The following is a 21975-nucleotide window of genomic DNA, read 5'->3' on the forward strand; positions in this document are numbered from 1 at the left end:
TTAGTAGTTTTCAAGAAAGTTCTCAATTTAACGATATTGGTTTGCAAATATTTCCCCATACAAGTGGTAAGCAACTTTTCAAGGTTAATATCACTTGTTTCATTAGCACAGTTTTAGGATTAGAAGATGTTACTTATGTCCTGACATTAAAATTTTGTGTAAAATTGTACATTTATTAATGATTAGCCAATCATTAAGCATAGTAGTAGTTGCATCAGCTAAATCTTGGGCTATTATATATTATATATATTATATATAATATATTATATATATTAATTAGAAGATTTATTATTTTTGTTATAATGATTAATAATTTCTTTAAAATGTTAGTGTTAGCTGCATGCTTGGATTTAATATTGGCTAGCAAAAAAATAGGGGGTGCTGTAAGCAAGGTGACATAGATACGACTTGCTGGACTACTGCAGCTGGCAAGCTAACTGCTAACATGCTAATTAGCCACGAACATGCTGTGACAGTACAATAGCCAGCCAAACTAGCCAACTTGCTAGCTACCAGTCAGTGGTGGACTGTCACACAGGTGTTCTTCATGTATGCAGTTGTCGTTGAGCAGTTACTGCTCATTATTTTTGAAATGTATTTTTATCATATAGATTTTAACATCACCCACAGCACCTCCCCCTCTCTCATTCTTTCTCTTTTTGTATGTTTTGTTGTTCTTTCCCTCTTCCTCTCCGTGCAGCCAGTCTGATCCGGCTCTCATCCACTAACCAAGTCCCCAACATTGATTTACCTTCACCTCTCATTTAAGCTCAAACAGAGGAAGAGAGAGAAAGGAGGAGCAGGGCAGATGGAGGAAAGAAAGTAGGAAGCCTGTTAGCGGTCGACTCGGCCTAGTAAACTTTAGACGTCACCAATCTGTCACTACTTCACACTCGCTACTTCCCTACCTCCTTCCTCCCTCCTCTTCCTCCTGCTCCTCCTGCTCTAATCACCCTCTCCGTGTTAATGCGACATGTTTACTGCTCTAACTAACAGCTCATTATGGCCGGCTGATGCTTTGTCAATAGCTATCGGTTCATTTGTGTACGGGCCTGCCTTTAAACAAAGATGTCCGCCATGAGAAATGGACCTTAGACCGGACCTTTCTCACTTCCTGCTCCCTGACTGGAAGGGAGGGACTGTAAATTTTAAAATCTCGATCTGGCCAATTACAGCTCTGATTGTTAACGGCCGGGTAAAAACAAAATAAATACAAATATGGCAGTCAGATTAAACCTCCACCAGGTTCATTATGAACACACACACCACACACACATGCCCACCCACAGTCACTGTCACTGCAGCACAGCGTTGAACTTTGACCTCTGAGGCTTGGTCTGTGTCGGGGGGGTGTAGAAGTTTTGCTGGATCACTGTGTGAAGAGCACACACACACATATTAACAGTGTCAGCGGTCTGGATTTGACTGGTCACCTTTTGCCCCATGAGGCCTAAATCATACCGACCCCCCTTCACCATCCTCCCACACAGTCACCCACCAAGTTTGTTTATTGATTATCAGTTTATTTGAAGCTAATGTTAATTTGATTTCCAATTAGAACAGAAAAGATGTGCAACACAGACAGTTTGTTGCATGTTACACTTCTTTAAGCCTCATTACTGCTGTTTTTTGCATTTAAGCCAGCAGGCAAATTTGTAGCACATTTCATACACGGGTAATTCAGTGAGTTTCATAGAGCATCCATATAATAAATACAATTTAAAAAGAAGAAGAAAATATGTAAAATAGTATTTAAATGTGATCATTAAAGGTAAATCATACATCAGACTCATAAGAGATGTAATCTAATCAATGAAATCAAAACACAGTGCCTTGGAATTCAGGAAGTACTTTGTGATCTTTAATCAGAATTTTAAACTTCATTCATGAATGAATAAATGAATACTTGATATTTTGGTACCACCAAAAAGGTTGGTTGCACTTTATAATAACCATCATTAATAAATGTTAGATTGATAGTTAAAGCTGCCAAAAGGAACTTTCATATTGTGTTTATTTTTGGAGGCCCCTGTGGACAAAAGTGGTAGTGTTTCCACTAAGATTAAAATAATAATAATAATAATAATGATGATAATAATAATAATAATAATAATAATAATAATAATAATAATAATAATAATGATAAAGCATCAAAAGAAAATTAATCTAAATAAAAATCTCCTCCTGACTATACTGCTCACTGTAACTTTACCTGTGATCTTCTCATAGATAGTCTCATCTCATGTAGATCATATAGAGGCATCAATAATAAATTCATATCATTTCATAACCTGTTAAAAACCCCTGTTAGAAGCTTAAATTATCATTTTTTATTAATTTCTTTTACCTTTATTTAACTCAGCATGTCAATTAGAACATTCTTATTTACAGTGACGGCCTGTCTTTAGTTCAAAGGTATTATTTATGTTTACTAATTATTAGTAATGCCATAATTTGTAATCAGATCTGTACTAATGTAATCGTCATAATGTTCTATTCTATCTAAAATACAATATAAATTAATATAAATAAGTTATTTTATATTGCTCAAGCTAATGATAAAATAACATAAAATATATGATTAATTATTAGGTCTTCATTGTTTATTAACAGTAAAATGACTTTAATGAACTATAACCTTACTATTTACTAATGATGGCTGTGTTACCAAAAGTAGGATCTTTTTTTTTCTTGTTTTATGATCAACTTACACACAGTGTCGTGCAGATAGAAAGTCACTGAACACTGTCTGGTTTTGCTGCAGGCAACATTTCAAGCCACACAATAAAGACTAAAACTGAGGTCTTGACTGAGCATTTAGATCCTGATTTTTTTGTAGCTTCGGTACTTGCAATACTTTAATTAAATGACATTGTATCATTTTGAAAGTGTGGCATCAACAAAATATTGAAGAATTAACACAGATTGACTTTGCACCCTGTATGAGGATCAGCCCATTGGGGGATTTTGAGTTCTTTCATGTGTACTGGTAATTTAAAATAGAAAAATTCCATTTTCAAATGAAAGCTGATACAATCAGTATTACAAAAAAAGTAAATAAGGAAGTGATTGAATTCTTTGTAAAACTACAACAGAAAATGTATATACTGCAATGAGAATATGAGGAGCATATATGAGATTTGCACAGTGTCTTATGCCAAAGTAACTGAGAAAAAGTCATGACACACTAGAAAATAAGTCACCATGACTCAGCTGTACCAGTCATGCACCCTGTCAGTACTCAGTCACTACAGTTAAAAAAAGGGAGCATTAAAAAAAAAAAAAAACTTTTCAGGATATGTATGACTAGAATCAAATTAATTTATGTTTGAAGAGAATTAGGAGGGAAAAGTGTGAAGGGATAGTTTAACTGAGTGTCATTGATTTCTGCTGGTGGTCTTGATGATTTGTAATAATCACTAACTGGAGGTCAGAGTTCATTCAGCCTTTCATCACTGCCTGTATTTATAGTCCACTGCTTGTATGTATATTGATGTACGTAACAAAACATGATTGATTTTTAGCTCTTGCTGCTGTTTGCTCACATCATGTTGCTCACCGGCTGAGGGTCAGAGTTCAGCACCCTATCACTGATTCAGTCACAGGATGCTGACCAACAGAGGTGTGGAAAGATTTGCCACTAGACTTGGACTTTAACACCGATGACTCAAGAACTTGAAAACTTGATGCTTTCCCCTGAGTCCAAAGATTTAAAAGTAAGTGATTTAAATAGTGTGCCACAAATCAATTAATTTCCCTTAATACTAACACTATTCATTCTCGGCAAGTTAACATGTACTTCCCCAGATTCACCCTCTTGGGCTGTCACTATATCAGATTTTCACTACACAATTATAATGGGCAAAAGAATTCACAATAACATTGATAACATCATCACAATATCTAAAGATTTAAACAGAAAAAAAACTGTTCAAATTTGTGTTTTCCTTTGTTTATTGTGCATTTTGTCTCTTTTTTTGTAAAAGAATTAGACTCAAAATAACTACAAAAATGTAAAGAAAGCACATTTATACTTCATGGATAGTGAAAAGGCAGCCAGATAAACAAAAGAAATGGAAATGACTGAAGAGCTTACTGTATGTTTAAGAGGCACTGGATTATTTACATTATTTTATAACGTGCATTATTAACATGATATCAATATTTCATTTTTTAAATATCATGGTTATCATCAATACCGGTATATTGGGACACCTTGCAGTTTGAACCAATCTGACAGCACCTAAAAAAGTTGCAGAGGAGAACCATGAAGAAATAAGATCATATTTCTGAGCTCCAGTACAAAAACAAAAACTCAAACACATACAAAAACTATATGGTCGTCAAAAAGAAATTGTTGTATGTCAAACGTTCAACATTTTGTTTCAGTGTTGTTAAAAATCACATTACATTTGACTTGTTTAGGACATGAAACTTAAAGTTTAAGACTTGGGACTTGTCAATCTTGACTTGGGACTTCACTGTAAAGACTTCAGATTAACTTGGTCCCACCTCTGCTAACAACAAATCTACTCTGCATATTTGACTCCAGCAGACCTAAAAAAAAACTGCTAACAGCGTTAGCGCCGATGTCCATCTCTTTCAGTCTATGTCACCCATAACAACATAGCACAACGATGCTAACACAGTTAGCTGGCGCAATCTGTCGCTGGTTGTATATATTACAACAATGGTACACAGCAATGCTAACATGGTTAGCCTCCAGCTATATCTTTCATAGCCCTCTCCATAGGCTGTGTGTGTGTGTGTGTGTGTGTGTGTGTGTGTGTGTGTGTGTGTGTGTGTGTGTGTGTGTGTGTGTGTGTATATAAACCAATAAAGAAGGGGGTTTTGCCATTTAAGGCAGGAGGGCTGATGATGAAATGCCAGGAGATCCAGATGATGAGATTAGCTGTGTGTGTCTGGAGACTGAAGGGCCTTTAGATCCACCACAGGATTATAAATACTTAAAGTAAATGATCTGTTTTAGATGATATGTTTCTTCATATTATGACTGTTTAACATTTACATTTCAAGCGAAAATGCAATGAACTGTATTGATCTCTGAGTGGACAGTAGAAGAAGAAAAGAGCCTTCTTGAGGCTAATGTAGACTCCCAGAGAGCAACTTTCTGCTTGGTAGATTTACAGCTTCACAGTTGCAGACCAGATTATTCTGCGTACCCATCACTGACTCTGATTAGATAAATAAATGACCAGTTAATTTAGAATAACTGACTTTAAGCAGAAGGTAAAAGTGCCACAGAAGCAGCAGGAGATGTATGTCTTTCCTAGACACCAGATGTTTAATCTCTGTCTCTCTGTGCTGATTTTTCTCTGACTATATCTTTGTGAAGCACTTTGCAAAGAATCTGCTAAAAGCTCTGGACCTCAGGCTTCAGCGGGTGAGACAGGCAGAGAGACAGACAGAAACCTGGGGGGAAATGGGGTTTTTTTTTTGTGTGTGTGTGTGTGTGTGTGTGTGTGTGTGTGTGTGTGTGTGTGTGTGTGTGTGTGTGTGTGTGTGTGTGTGTGTGTGTGTGTGTGTGTGTCTGGGGGAGGGGGTGTTATTGAGGGATGGGGATATTTTCTGGAGTCTTAATGGTCAGTCTGTCCCCACAGAGACTGGCTCAAATGTCAGGTCAGCTATGAAGTGACCTCCATCCTGCTCGCTGTCTTTATCCTCTCAGAGTGTGTGTGTGTGTGCGCGTGTGTGTGTGTGTGTGTTGCACCACAGTTGAATCATTTTTACCCAAACCTAATTTCAAACATTAGGATTCGTTAGGATTTTCTTCATAAGAAGATATTATTTCTTTATGGTAGTTCCTTTGTTTCAAATGGTGCCTATCTGTTTAAATTCAGCAGCTTAGCCAGTGCTTCAAAGTATGACCCTGTAGAAACCCATCTATGGTCATTTCTACAGACGTCCCTCTAGCATTACATTTTAATGTGCCATCAGATTTAGGTGAGGTACTATAAAGAACAAAAAAGTGCATGTTTGTAGGAGGTGGTGTGGATGGAGGGTCACTGAAAAAGTTGTCACTGATGTTGGGTAACATACATAAGTTACGTGTTGTACCAAACACGTGTAAGTTAGGTAATGCACGTAAGTTGGCTAACGTAAGTAAGTTAGATAACTTACATAGATAATGTACGCAAGTTAGGTTACATGTAACATACTGAAGTTAGGTACCATATGCAATATGTAAGGGATGTATATAAGTTGGGTAACATACATAAGTTAGGTAATGTAATTAAGTTAGCTAATATACATAAGGTAAATAACATACTGAGGTTAAGTAACATGCAAGTTACATGATGTACATAAGTTAGGTAATGTACATAAGTTAGCTAGCGTACGTAATTTAGGCAATATATGGAAGTTAGGTAACCTATACAAGTTACGGGTTGTAAGTAATTTACGTACATGCTCGTTTGAACCCCAACCATGATCTTTTTGTAAACCTAATCAAGTAGTTTTGTTCCCTGACCTTACCCAAGTAGTTTTTGTGTCTTAGTAGTCTATCCAGACATTGCAAAGTTATTATTGCTAATTTGAAGTGGAGCCCTGCAGATTCAAAATTTACGCTAGTGGAGTACCTACAGCATCATAGCTTGAAGTGTAGGACCACTGATCAAGCTGCTGTATTTGACAAGCGGGGAGTGGAAATGTGTTACAAGAATAGGATGATTTAATGTTAAGTAAAAGTCTTGCATGTGTGAAATAAGAGGCTTCATGGTGGCCGAATTTACCTGATTATCACATCTTAATTCATACTTTGTCCTTTAATTATTTACTCCTTCACCAAAAGGAGAGAGAGAAATTGTGAAACAAGAGCTGATTAAGTCACATTAAATGTGCTGTAGTAGAGATGGAGGTACAGCACTCGACCTCCACAGAGTAACATCGAGCTCCTGTCGTTTTCAGATAGCCCCTCTGGCCCTAATCTATTCTGCTTAACTCTGATTCTACTGTTTCTACTGTTTGCAGGTAAGGCGCTGACCTTCCTGCTGCTGCAGCCCCCCAGCCCCAAGCTGCCTCCACACAGCACCATCCGCCGCACCGCCATCGATCTGATTGGCCGCGGCTTCACCGTCTGGGAGCCGTATATGGACGTGTCAGCGGTGCTCATGGGACTGCTGGAGCTCTGCGCTGATGCTGAGAAGCAGCTGGCCAAGTGAGTCCACTGGTGCAAACACACACAAACTCAACTTAAACTGCTGTTACTGATAAATGACAAATATATTATTAATCATATATTAGTTGTTTGGTCCATATTTGTCATAAAATGGTCAAAAATGTTGATCAGTGTCTCTCACATCCCGAAATGACCTCAGACCTCAAAGATTTTTAGTTTAGTGTCAGAGAGGAGTTAACCAGCCAAAATATATTCCAATTTAAGTAGCTGGAGAATTTAGACTTTTTTCTTCCAAACCAATGAATTGATTGAATGACTTTAACAAGATGTAAGTCGGGATATACCATGAACTTTCTTTAACAATTTGGACCCATCTATGGTCATTTCTACAGACGTCTCTCTAGCATTACGTTTTAATGTGCCATCAGATTTAGGTGAGGTACTATAAAGATGTAATCCGGACTGATTCACAGACCATTAAATATGATACAATATACCAGAGTGTTAAGAAATCCCAACAGTATGATTTTCATTACCATCCAAAATACAAGCACTCCTTTTTCTATGTAACTCACATGGAAGTGCTGTATGGAGGTGTTGTAGTGCGCAGCACATCACCAGAGGTCAATCTCTGATGGACAAGGAAGTACAGCTGAGCTGATTGGTCAGAGTAGTTTAGTGTGGTGAGTGTGTAACTTTACTTGAATGTGCACAGAGAGGTAGAAAAGATGAACAGCGAAGTTGTCAGTCTGGCAGTAAATGTACAGTTTAGGTTTGAGTTTGTCAGTGAATAAAAGCTGCAGCCTCTCAAGACTAAAGCAGAGCTCCTGAATGTGTGTTGTCTCTCAACTGCGGGAAAATCATCACTATCATGATCAGCTCCGCCTCTGTTGAGGGAGTACTATCAGCAGTGGAGTGTAGTCGAGTTGAGCCATTGTATTGTATGTTCCCAAATTTTACTCCAATATCATCATAATACCATGTGCCCCGGTAAAATGTCTAAAAGGTATGAAAAAATAGATACCAGTGAAGCCTGACAGACATTTTCCCAGTGAGGTTAGGCTGAAGTAACACATGCACATAAAAACAAAGCTTATTTATAGATTTAAGTGATACTAAAAGATATAAACATAAAGACATTGTGGTTCAGAGCAGTCATGTCTTCCCTCTCAGATTCCAGAGTACAAGCAACAGCCTGCTTATAGATCCAAATATATATATATATATATGTGCACACACGCACACACACACACACACACACACACACTCGCACACAGAAACACTCAGGCATTATAGAGCTGACACACTGAGTTATGGAAGCCAGGTTATAATCTGATTGCAGGACATTATGATGATGTAACGATGTCTGCGTTGCTCTGACATGTGAGTCCTCTGTCTGTGTGCATGTGTGTTTGTCTGTGTTCATGTGGTATCATGATTTTTTCTTTTCTTTTTTTTTTTTTTTTTTCTTAATGCCCATCCTGTGGCCACTGGAAACTAATGGCGAGATTGCCGTACAGTTTCCTGCCCTTTAATGACCAGTTCAGCTTTGCTCAACTGAGATACAAGTTTGTATATTGACAGAGAAAGCAGGGCTCTGCTGATGCCGGGACAAGCAGGTGTTGACCAGACTGCTAGCATAACCTGGCTTATGACACCTTAAAAGAAAGACAGATAATGTTTCTACTTATGACCCCAAATCACAGACTGGGACGCAAACAAGATTTATGTGATCTAAGATTAATTCTCATCACATTTTAGCAGAAACTAGGTTTAAAATGAGTACATCCAGATTTAACATTAAGTAGAACTCTGCTGCACTATTAAAAACTATTCTGTTTAGTAAATCCTAGGTTCAAGTCCAGCTCTGACCTAAACTGCAGAGTGTGGACTGGTAGCTGGAAAGGTGTCAGTTCACCTTCAGGGAATTGTCCAGGTGCCCTTGAGCAATGGACTGAACCCTCAACCACTTCACACATTGGTCGCTAGCTAGTTAAAAAGTCATAAAATCATCTCATTGTTGGGTAGCTGGCTCAAAAGATTTTTTAAAAAGTTAGTTTGCTTGCTAACGTTAGCTAAAAAGTTAACAAAACATTACATTATTTGCTCATGATGGCACAGAGACAAAACGTTGGCTAATGTGATGGAGCATCTTAATTATTTTGCCTAATCCATCTGAAAAAAACTGCCATTTTATAAGTTAACTCTCCTCAAGTTGAAGTTTAAAGGTGATACTGGATCAATTTTAAAATGGAGTTTCAAGTTTTGGTGCAGCGAAATTAAATTTAAGAGAAAAAACTTTAAATTTAAATTTTCTTACTTTAAAGATAGTTTAAATATTTGGGGCCACATTATTTAAAGATAAACCATAATTTAATCGGGTTTATTAATTAATTCAGGTTGCTGCTACCTGGTTATTCTTCCTTGTCAGATTGGTGCATTTGAAGGTGTTTTTCAAGGCTTAAAGAGGTAAATGTCTGCTATTATTACTCAGTATTTCTATACTATAGTATGACCCAGTCACAAGCTGGTGTCAAACACAGATGTTGACAGCATCAGAGTCCACTTCACTTCCTGGACCCCCAACATCACCACCTACAGAGAGGAGGTCAAAGGTTCCCTCATACAGTCGTGGTGGTGGTGGTGGTTGTGGTTGAGTTAATGCTGCGTTTTGTATGAGTGAAGGTGAGAGGTCACAGAGGAGGTAATTCAGTGCCATATTCTTGTGTATGGTACAAAGGACTGCGTGTGTGTCTCTGTGTGTGTGTGTGTGTGTGTCTTGTTTCTTCCTCCCCACTGAAATCTAACTGGCCAACATGAGTTGATCCTATTAAGGCTGAAACTCGAGCTGGGTCAGTCTGGTTAAATGAGTATAGATATGTCTGCTGCCACAGTGTGTGTGTGTGTGTGTGTGTGTGTGTGTGTGTGTGTGTGTGTGTGTGTGTGTGTGTGTGTGTGTGTGTGTGTGTGTGTGTGAGAGAGAGAGAGAGTGTGTGTGTGAGAGTGTGAGTGTGTGTGTGAGAGTGTGAGTGTGTGTGTGCGTGTGAGTAAGAGAAAACTTCAATTTTAGTGGAATACATATTTTGTAGAATAGAAAGTGAAGAAAAAAGAGTCACAAAAAAAATGATAAACATAAGTTATGAATTACATATTTCATTTCCTATAAATTGTTTACAATAAAAATTCCAAGATATTTTGTTATGTATGTATTTTGTTACTTTTATTATGAAGCACCAAAATGAGGAAATGTTGGTTTTCATCAGCAGCAACTGAACTAAAGCCCCATACAACTGAAAGTGACATAAAAAATAAAGCAAAGACCACATAGATTCAGTTAGAAGCTACAAAAGTACTGAGAGCTGAACACAGAGACTTTTAATAACCTCTCTTTGCTCTCCTGTGCGCACAAGCTGAGTCTCACAACACACGTCACAGGCTGGCCACGGTTGGTGAGACGTCACCACAACCAGCTACGCAAAATCCAGGTAGACTTTCAAAATAAAGGCACAAACACTACTTTAGTAGGATTAGGAAAAGATCATGGTTTGGGTTAAAAATAAGTTATGGTACTTATGCTTCTTATTTAAGTCCTTAACAAGTATAAAGTACAGTAATATAATACCAACATCTTAAAAAGAAGTCAGCGTTGACTGTTGGTTTCACACAAACGACACACTCTACACACATGTGGTTGATGGTACATTGCTAGCAGTGCTGCACAGTGCAGTGGTCAAATTCTTGGGAATAACACTGTACAGTTTGTGTGTCTCTCACTTCCTTTTACACCATTTTTCAAATCACACACAAACACATAGATACAGATATAGTTTATGACCATGTATAATTAATAATGTGATGTCTGTGAGTGTTGTTGCCTCCTGGTGTTGAAGTTAACCGCACAAGAGCTGATCAATGAGACACAATAATCAAATCAGTACATTACAATACAGAGGGAGTGAATACATTAATACACACAGATAAAACACACACACACACACAAACACACACACACACACACACACACACACACACACACACACACACACACACACACACACAGTGTGTTTGAGTATTCTTTCACTGGTTAGTTTGTACTGTTGAAAGAGGGGAAAAAGAGAGAGAGTGTGAGGAGTTGAATGCATCACTGAAGGCAGTGCACACACACACACACACACACACACACACACACACACACACACACACATATGCACTTGTATTTCCATTCAGCTGACTTGCAGTGAGGCTCTTTGTCCCTGATACACCCAACCAGTCGTCAATACACTCCTTGCAGAGTTGTGTGTGTGTGTGTGTGTGTGTGTGTGTGTGTGTGTGTGTGTGTGTGTGTGTGTGTGTGTGTGTTCGTGTACGCATGTGTATAATAATCCCCTTTCAATAGACAGCAGAGATTTGAAAAAGCTCCTGGTGTTGAAGACTCACACATTATACTTTTAGACACACAAGCCAGAAAATAAAATAGACAATACACCTTTACCAGTGTGCACTTTGTCTGTTTGTTGGTGTGTGTGTGTGCGTTACCCCATGTGTCATAGAGTTCTCATGGCAAAAACCTATTTCAGAGATACATGTCTCATTATGTCACCCGCGTCACGTTTACATTAAAGGTAATCTGGCCTGTAACACTTCCAGCACTGCACACGTCTGAACTGAATGCCATCACATTGATGTAAACCAGGAGTCTCATGCTCAAATTTTCTTGGGGCTACTGATTCTGCTGTCATCTCATAGCAGGAGCTGTGTAGTATCTCTGAAAGTGTACTTTTTGTTTTCATTGCTAATATATTTTCATCATAGCCATGCAGTGGACACAAACTCAGCAACTCTCCTCTCACTTTCAATTAGTCATAAATGAAAACCCTTTGTGAAGATGGTGAGCTGAGCTTTGTCAGTTTTGTCTGTGGTTTCATCAAAGACTACAGAGTATGTGATAAATTTTCCATCTGATGGAGTTTATGTCATACAGAGTTGACAAAATGTTATAATTTCTTCATTTCACAGCATAGTCATAGTGAGCAGCCATTTTATATTTTAAAGTGTCTCAGAGTTCTTAATGTTAATCAAAATACACATTTTTAAACCATTTATCTTTGATTTAGAAGGACTACAGAGTACATGTTATGGTTGAGTCATATCTTATAGTAATATTATTTAATGAATTTGTCTAAAAATAGAAAGTTTACCCGTGCTTGAGCAGTATTCCCACCATTTTTAAACCAGGAAGTGAGACAGAGGTCCTTAGGATATAGCTTAACCTTTTTATGCCTGATTAAATCATGTTTTTGTGAAAATCTGATGGAGTTGATGGAAATCTGGGACACATCTTTAAAGGGACATTTTTCTTTTTCATTAAAAAAATGATTTTAAAACAAAGATGACCTATGTTATCAGTAAGTATTGTTAGTTTTAGATTTTGAAGGCTTTTAACAAATCTTTAAATTGTTCAAAGTTGTTAATTCTTGTCAGGGACAAGACTGTTTTCTGGTACAGAGCAAGTTTAGAAAATGCAAAGCAAAGAAGACCAAAATATTTCATGAATTACATATATGTCATATATGTACAAATCCTCCAAAATTAGAGTGTTGTTATTATTATTGAAATTTTATTTTGGTAAAACATTATTTGTTCCAAGAATGGGTCTAACTAAATACACCCTAACTCAGGCTCTGTTCTTAATACACAGACATAAGATTGATATTAATTTTCTCATCTCACTCTCAGAAAATGCAGTTTCTTCTTAGTTTCTGCTAACTCAGATTTTGGGCAGTTTTTGCTTGCAAATCAAAATGTGGCTAAAAAAATACAAGTTAAAACATGCTTTGAATCTTACTTAAAAAAAAATCCTATGAAAAGTAAACAAACAAGTTATGTGTAAGTGCTGAAAAAGTCTTCTGAAACTTTCAAAACTTGTAAAGTCCATCAGTAAATCAGTGAATCCAGAGTGTAACCTCATCAGATGTCCTGCAGTGAACTGGCATTTAAAGACCTCTAGCTGACCTGCTGATGTTTCCCTCTCTGCTCTCACCCGGTCACAGTGTGATGTGTTGGTTGTCGCCACCGCAGAGATAAAAGCATTGTTTAATGTGTTTGTGTCAGATAGAGAAGAGTCTTTATTTGACATGCGGGGATAAATACATCTCTGTACATTGTGATTTTTGTTTATGTGTGTTTCTGAAAGATTGCATTTATCATGCAGAGGTAAATCAATGTTTTATTTGTGTGTGTGTGTGTGTGTGTGTGTGTGTGTGTGTGTGTGTGTGTGTGTGTGTGTGTGTGTGTGTGTGCGCGTGTGTGCGTGTGTGTGTGTCGTACAGAGATAAGTACATGTTGTTGTCACTATGGATGTCACAACAGGATGTTTCAACACTGGAAAAAACATGATCGGAAAACTACAGGTCACTTCTCAGAACAAAGCTGTTGTCTGTTTTGATCCGTGTGTGTCGCCGTGTGTGTCAAAAACCAGTCTGCTGCTAAACTTTTTAGCAAATCAGTCAGTAAAACACAAAAGTGAGATTCTCACTCTATCAGAAGTGATTCAAGAATGTTTTTTTTGGTTTTGCAAGAGAAAAGACTCAAAGAATGAAGACTAACTGGTTGGTTTGTCAATTAATTGATAAATCAATCGAAAGAAAATTAATTCCCAACTATTTTGATAATTGATTAATCGTCTCAGTCATTTTTCAGGCAGTTACCCCGTGTGCAACTCAGTGAGTAAACCAGTCAGTCAGTCAGTCAGTCAGTAAGTCAGTCGTATACACACAGTCTTGGTTTCTTGCAGCAGTGACTCCGATCATGTGACTGAGGTTATTCACCCCTACCTCACACACAAAAATCAATACTTCCAATCCTCACTGTGTGTGTGTGTGTGACTCAGTATTGACTGGGTAATGTCAGCGTGATACTGGCTGTGAATGCAGTCATGTTGCCAGGTTCACACACAGTGAAACCTCTGTGTGTGTGTGTTTGTGTGTGTGTGTTTCTTGTCACTCCACATACTGTAAATTCATCAGAGTTGAATAAGTTCATAATCACTGATGAAAATGTAATCTAACCCAGCATAGGCATTAAGATTAATTATATAGAAGTAGCCGATCTTCTCGCAGATTGTCTTGTTAACTTCTGTAGTTAATCTAGAGACATCAGTATTACAGGAGAAATCTGTAATACAATTACTATCATAAATCATAACCACAATATATCATCAGAGATTAAGGAAACATGTTAAATTGAAATATTCACTTCTGAAATCAACGCTACAGCCTGTGTCCTCTTTTAAAATTTTTATTGCGGGCTGAAATAACTGTTGTTTGCCAGTTTTATGTTTATTACAGTTAAAATTAGTGCTGAATGTTCGCCAAATTAGTAAGTGTCTGTTTATAAGTTGTAAGAAATCATTTATAATCTTATAGAAGGGGTAGATGTTTATACCATGTTAAATTGACAAAAATGTTAATGGAGTTTGGCAGGCAGTGAGACAGGCTGCCACTTCACTCCAGAGTGTCTTATTTCAGAGCAGTGGGCTTTTGTTTTGAGGACAGGAGCCGGCAGAGGGAAAACAACTCATTTCAACCGTAGTTCATACATTAAATAGGATTTCAGCGTGTTTAATATACAGTCTGTGGCTCGCTGTGTGCACAGCATTTACTCATTTTTTCACGCTCAGTTGCTCCACATTGCTCCTTTAAATCCAGACTGTTTCATAATGAGATTTATACACTTTTTCAGCATGGACTTTTTTGATCTTTCTTACACATTTGTTTACTAGAGGGGGAGAGGCGGCTTTAGTGTAAATACATTAATGTACTTAGTTTTTGATATCGTTAACTAAAAATTCTGTTTGTTGTCCAGAATTACTCTTCATGCAAAGATCTGTATAAACCTGGGGACGTATCACAAGTGTAAAATAAATCCTCAGTTGTTTCTACATTTGTGCTGCACAGTTATCATCATCAAATTTAAATCATGTTCCATTTAATTCATTTAAGAGATAAATTTCATTTACACCTTCAAAATGTATTTTTTTATGTCTAGAAATAATTGGAAATTTTTAGGAATTTTGATCTAACAGCCAGTATGTCAGTCTTTCCTTAGTCTTTGAGATTAAGTGACCTCATTGTGGTGCCAGGGTACAACACCACCTTTAGCTATGACCTGAAGCGCCCACATATAGTTTTAGCGTTTATTCTCTTTTTCCTTAATGACACTGACACTTTGAGCGTGTGTGTGGCAGTAATAATAATCCAGATTATTTGATTACATGTTCTAAACGTTGGTTATTAACCTCAGCGGTTGTCAGTACAATTAGCTCCCTGCTCTCCTGCTGCCTTATATCAACACTGTGACTGTTTCCAATTACAGCCGCCCCTCCAAATGAAATTAAACATTTCAATATTGCTGATATATTGCCAATATATTACCGGTATTAATTACAGCTTCTGTAGCTGTGATCTATAATCAGAGGAGATGAATCGTGCAGCTCGGCCGTCCGTCCACCCATCACTCCCCCTCGCTCTCCCTCCCTCTGTTTCTCTCCCCAGAGTCATTTCTTAACAAGGTGGCCTCTCTCCCCCTCTCTCTCTCTTGCTCTCTCACACACACACACACACTCAGAGGGGTGTGTGGCCAGCTGTTAGGGTGTGTGTGTCTAATTCCTGTTGCATTGTGGGAGTCCATTATGCCGTCGTCTGGTGAATGGCTCCCATTGACTCGGCCTTGACATTATAAGCTGCCCGCTAATCTCTTCACTCCATATATTAGTAAGGCTCCATCTCTCTGCCACTCGCCTCCGTTTTATCTCCTTTTCTTCCTCTTCCCATATAAAATTGTCCATTCAAATGTCTCTGTGCCTCTTTACATTAATATAAAATCTCTCTTAAGTTCTATATATTTATCCCTCTCATCAACAAATCCCATGAAAAGACTAAAACCAACAGTGAATTTATCCACTAACAAGTATTGTGTGTGTATCGAAAGCCTGATATATCTTCTTCCTCTGTGCCATAGAGCTCTGTTGTTATCCAAAAACTATTAAAACCACATTATCAAGTCACGCTGTTGCACCGGGTGACACGCACGCTGTAGTTTATCTTGACTTTAATCCCACATACACCGTCCCGATGCACCAAATATTCACTACAGCAGCAAATGTGGATTAATCCCCGGCTAAAAAATTAGTCCCCAACAAATTCACTATTTAACAGAGGTGTTGACTCCTCCTGGCTTGGACTTAAAGGGATAGTTTGGATATTTTGAAGTGTGGTTGTATGAGGTATTTATCCATAGTCAGTGTGCTTCATTCAGTAGATGAGAGGGTTAACAGTGGTAGACCAGAAACTCCCGTGTTCTGCGAGGTAAAATGACTGTTTTTGTCAGTCTGGTTGCTGTGGAGAGAGTAATATTTGGCTCATAATGTTGGTTTCCCATCAGAAAAAGGCTGACTAACAGCAAGATAAAGTGGTGAAAATATCCTAAATATAACTTACACTTAAACTGATTTATTACATTAAATATTACATTTAAGTTGCCAAAATACATTTTTTCTGCTGACCCAGTGTATTGCTTAGCTTCCTGCTGCTTCTCCAAACTGAGGACGTGTGGACGGCCCTCTACTGTAGGTAACACACTGACTATTAACTCATACAATCCCACTTCAGAAAATCCAAACACTCCCTTTAACACGAGTGATTTGTTATTTAACTTGGACTTGGCATTTTGAGTTGGAAAGACTTGATATCTTCCCCAAACCAAAGATGATCAGTTACGTTAGAAAACAGTGTGCAGCGAATCATACTCTGAATCAATCCAACAGCAGCCAATCAGGTTGCGTGAGGAGGAGTGACATGTGCACATGGTGCAGATGATTCCTCTAAGTATCACATCCAGATGTAAACACTGGCTCTAGTGTTTTTGAGTATTTCAAAGCTGCTGTAACTACGTGCTTGGAAGGGGAGAGTAAGACGAGGTGTCTGCAATCTGCAAGCTCACCACTAGATACCACTAAATCCTGCACCGCTGTGTTCTTTCTGTCAAAAATGTGTAAATGGCATTGCATTATTTACCCAGCTGTTTTTAAAAATTACTGAGTGAAACCATATATTTGTGAGCTGTTTTTAAAGATGGATATTTTCAGTAAAAAACAGTGAGACTCCAGTATTTCTAATATTTACATGTACCTAATATTAATGTACTGATAATTAAATGTATGTATAAATAATGGTTTATAGTTCTGGTTCTGATGTCAGTGTGTCTCATGTTGTCTGTAACCTACCTACAAAAAATCCTTTTTGACATTTGAATGAAACCTCTAATCTACCCTCTCTGTCTCCGCAGTATCACCATGGGTTTGCCCCTCAACCCGCCGGCGGATTCCGCTCGCTCGGCCCGTCACGCCCTCTCTCTTATCGCCACTGCCCGCCCACCGGCCTTCATCACCACCATCGCAAGAGAGGTGAGACTGAACTGAGAAACATCTTCACATACATCTAAACAACAGCTTCAAACAGTCATCAGTCTCACATATTGTATGTTCCTGTAAATCGAGTTTTTAATCATATCAAGTTGGATCATCCAAAGTTAGTCTTTTTAGCATAGAGTTGTTTCTTTTGGTTTTTCAGGACAAGTGAACAGTGGTGGAAGGAGACTGTCAAAAAGAGGGAATTTTATATATAAAAAAAATGCATGACTTTGAAAGATACCTGCTTGATTTGTGGACCAAATTAGAACTGTAAACTGGAGTGAAACTTACAGTATGGAAAAACACCTGATAGTGACAAATTGTGAACCCATCCTTTTTGCAAGTTACATTATATTTTATGTTCTTTATAGAACTATTAATTAATATATTAAACAACTTTGTAAAATGAAATTGATTTTGTAGAAAAATATTTTTGTCATGTCTAAAATGTTTTGTAAGCATATTCATGTGATTATAATGCATTTCTATGAATTTTTTTTAGAAATATTGATCATTCATGACAACTTTCTAACAAAGTTTCTAAAGTATTATAAGTGGTGGAAACAAAAATGTATTGTAGTTTCAGAATTCATAATACTTTGTCTTGGTCTAAGATATCATAACAGATTATAAATACATCATACATCTATAATATGCTATAGCATGACATTGTGAGCTTTAAGTATAGTGACAGCACTATATAAGGTCATTAGCAGTTGTACGATGTTTATAAGACATTTCATTTCTGAAACTTGAAACTTATAATCTGTTATGATACATTAGAGCAGTTCTCCATGTGTCTTTATAACTGGCTATATTACTTTATAAACCTTGGTATAAGTTGTCATTCATGGTTATAAACATCTATAAAAGAGGTTTATAAATTTTTATGAATGCATTATGTCTTATGAATGTGCTTATAATGTATTACAGCCATGTCCTTCATAGAAAGCATCAGCAATGTGGTAACATTTCTGAGTGTAAGGTATCAAGAAATGTATTCTTTTGATATTAGAGCCCAGTCTAAGGTATCATATTAGCAGTAGTACTGAACAATATTATTGGCTGAGGCGTGTACATATACACTCTGAAACCATAAACACTCAACTGAGGAAGAAACTTACTAATTTAAAGGTCTCAAATGTTTGCCTTTGTATCATGTCTTTCATATTCCCTTCAGATATGTATTCATGTGTACATGTATTTTTGTTTTCCAGGTTCATCGGTACAACGCAGCTCAGGCGAACTCTCAGTCGCAGCAGAATGTTCACACAACCACTCTGGCCAGAGCCAAGACTGAGATCCTGCGAGTGATTGACATCCTGATAGAGAAGATGCCTGGAGACGTTGTGGATCTGCTGGTTGAGGTAAAAGTTAATACATATCAGACGTTATATCACTAATTATGAAGATGACAGCCTCCACAATCCCAGTAAAGACCACCCACTGGCAGATTTGGCTTTTTATAAAGTGTTACCAACATCTCTGCATGCTGATTATTTTCAAATATCACCACCTCCTTCTCTCCTCCTCCTCTTCCTCAGGTGATGGATATCATCATGTACTGTATTGAAGGTTCCCTGGTGAAGAAGAAAGGACTGCAGGAGTGTTTCCCTGCTATTTGCAAGTAAGTGTGTGTGTGTGGGGGTGTGTCAGGTGGGGAAGTGTTATGGAAAGTTGACCAGAGTTTTCAGAGTTTAACTCACAGGTACAGATATCAGCCTCAGGGTGTGTGGCCAAACCTGCTCAATCAGTGTGTGTGTGTGTGTGTGTGTGTGTGTGTGTGTGTGTGTGTGTGTGTGTGTGTGTGTAAGCGAAGATATTAATTTGTATTTTTATCTTTTACACACCAACATAACAGTTGGTGCATGTGGGTGTACATAAAAATGTGAAAAGACTAGATGTTATGTTTATTTTATGTAACAGTGACTTTTAGAGAAATCCTGGACAATCTGCTGCCTGTCTGCTAAAGACTGCTGTATGAGATATAAGCTGTTGACTGTATTGAGTTTCAAAACAAAACAGAACAGAGAGATAAAACATAGGGTTTTGAACAACAGTGATTCCATTTCCAGTAGCAATACTGTGCTTTACTTGCTCTGATGATCTCAAGGCTAAGAAAAACAACCTGAACTCTTGACATGGGTGAAAAAACAATGTGGTATACAGTCCTAAATAGTGCTGCATACCTTCATGTTGGGCAGGTTGGATAAATCGAACAAAACCAACGTGACATTTTCGAGAAACTGGTCATGCCAGTGTTTGACTTTCGCTTATTCCAAGTTAATCCTTTTCCCAAGCCACAGCCACAAGGGAAGCTACTGCCTGTCAGAAAAAGACCTCCGCAAAATACAGACCCCTTTGTTTTCCCAATAATGATAACTCTTTACATGGTGAGTGAAAGTTGCGGACGTCCACTAGTTTGACTGGATGGGCGTAGCTGCAGCCAAAAAGCCAGTATGTATGTAAATAAGGGCCTCCCAGTTTGTGGCCAGCTGTAGCTCTCTGCTGCCCATTTAAGTGACCACTTGAACATCCTTAACTTGATATACTTCTGTTTAATTCCACAGACATGGAACTGGTTCTGTTATAGGTCGTGCACCTCATTTTGAACTGTTCAGAACATAAATAAATTGCTTTGGAACCCCCAAAATTGAGTCCCAGCTAGAACCAAAAATCAGCACTTTGTCCTTGACCTGAAGTCCAATGCAAAGTAGGCGTGTTGTATTGTAGCGGCCATTGCTCATTGTGCAGTGTCTTCTGTTGAAGATCGTGATTACAGTCATTCTGCTCTGGCTAATTTGTTAGATAGCGCCAAGCTTCCAAGACTTTTGAACAGAACCTGTTCAAGAACTAGCGCTAGTTTGGTGGAAAGGGAGTTCAACATGGGCATTTGCCACCAGTCAAGCCCTGACCCACCCAGCCATCTGTTTTGGGATTCCCTACTCACTGCCAGGAAGACACATCAGCAAAGGTTAACCCACCACCTGCTCAGAATCATTTGGTTGGCAGGATATTTTGAGTTAGGCCCAAAGTTTTGCTTCAGGCCTAAAAGACAAATAGGGCAATGTCCCCTTTCTGCTGTGAGGACATTTCTTGCACTGCAAACTTTTTGAAATGGTTTTGTAAAATTCCTAAACATGAAGTGTTCAATAATTCCAAGCGTGCTGATGTCAAGTTAAAAATCTCATTGGTTGTTGTGATGGTCTTGTGATGCCCCAAAATACAAAAACCTAATCTGTAAAATGATGTTGTTAAATATTTTTCTCTTGAAATCTTCTTTCTTTGCTTAATGTTGGTGTGTTAACATGTGTTTGTTGTCCATTTGTTCAGGTTCTACATGGTTGGTTACTGTGACCGTAGTCACCGCATCGCTGTCGGAGCTCGCCAGGGTTCAGTGGCCCTCTACGATGTTCGTACCGGAAAATGTCAGGTACAGTAAGAACACCGCTAACTTCAGCAGCTCTGCTGTTTGAGCGTAAGAGGAAGGAAAATCTTAAGCAAGTGATTAGTTTCTGAATGACACAAAGTCTGTCTGTCCATCCATCCATCCACTTATCAACCTAATCTATCCATCTATCTGTCCATCCATCCATCCATCCATCCATCCATCCATCCACTTATCAAGCAAGTTTTCCATCCATCCATCCATCCATCCATCCATCCATCCGTCCGTCCGTCCATCCATCCATCCATCCATCCATCCATCCATCCATCCATCCTCTATTTATTCATCCATCCTTTCATACTCCCTTTCATCCACCCTTCATTCCCACACTCTTTCCATCTGTTTATCCCCCCATTTTTACCTTCAGGATTTGATGCATTAATTTCTGTGCACCATTTGCTTTATCATCCATCCATCCATCCGTCGATCCATCCATCTGTCCATCCTTCCATCATCTATCCATCCAGTGCCATATCCATCCATCCACGAATGAAGCATTCACCAATCTGATCATATTGCATTAATCCATCTACCACCGTTTCTTTCATGAATCATTGAACTTCCATCATTTCATTTATCGGCCTAACTCCCCTTCAGTGTGTCCAATTGCTTTTTTAATCTATCTATAATTGTTCTGTCCATCCATGTAAAGCACCTATTGCCTCTAATAACAGCAGAGCAGAGGAGGAGATGAGAGGAAACAAGAGGAGGGCAGTACAAGGGGTGTAAATAGTGTAAATGAGAGGGGAGGAGAGAAGACAGAGGGAAGCAGGAGTGTTTTGTTGCCTCGACTTATTTTCTCCTCTCTCAGTAATTGATTAATGATGAAGCAATGACTCTGTTAATCACGTTTTTGTCTTTGCACACATTTATGTTTGATTGTGTGTGAGATTGTGTAGTGTGTGTGTCTGTGTGTGCTCC

At 38.2% G+C, this 21975-nt stretch overlaps 1 protein-coding gene across 4 annotated transcripts in view; it reads left to right on the forward strand.

The window, feature by feature from the left end:
- The window catches only part of wdr7 (WD repeat domain 7), a 134586-nt gene that overhangs the window by 98703 nt on the left and 13908 nt on the right, over positions 1-21975 (forward strand). For 3 of the 4 annotated variants that reach the window (XM_084746563.1, XM_084746561.1, XM_084746562.1), the window contains 5 exons: positions 6991-7177; positions 17483-17600; positions 18824-18973; positions 19151-19233; positions 20940-21039. In XM_084746563.1, coding sequence (XP_084602689.1) covers positions 6991-7177; positions 17483-17600; positions 18824-18973; positions 19151-19233; positions 20940-21039 — 638 coding nt within the window. Of the gene's footprint in view, positions 1-3524; positions 3717-6990; positions 7178-17482; positions 17601-18823; positions 18974-19150; positions 19234-20939; positions 21040-21975 lie in introns of those variants that run through there. The other variant, XR_014772664.1, reaches the window with a different exon arrangement.

This window comes from Lutjanus erythropterus, chromosome 20, assembly GCF_056507025.1.
Source record: "Lutjanus erythropterus isolate fLutEry1 chromosome 20, fLutEry1.hap2, whole genome shotgun sequence".
Lineage (NCBI taxonomy): Eukaryota > Metazoa > Chordata > Actinopteri > Lutjaniformes > Lutjanidae > Lutjanus > Lutjanus erythropterus.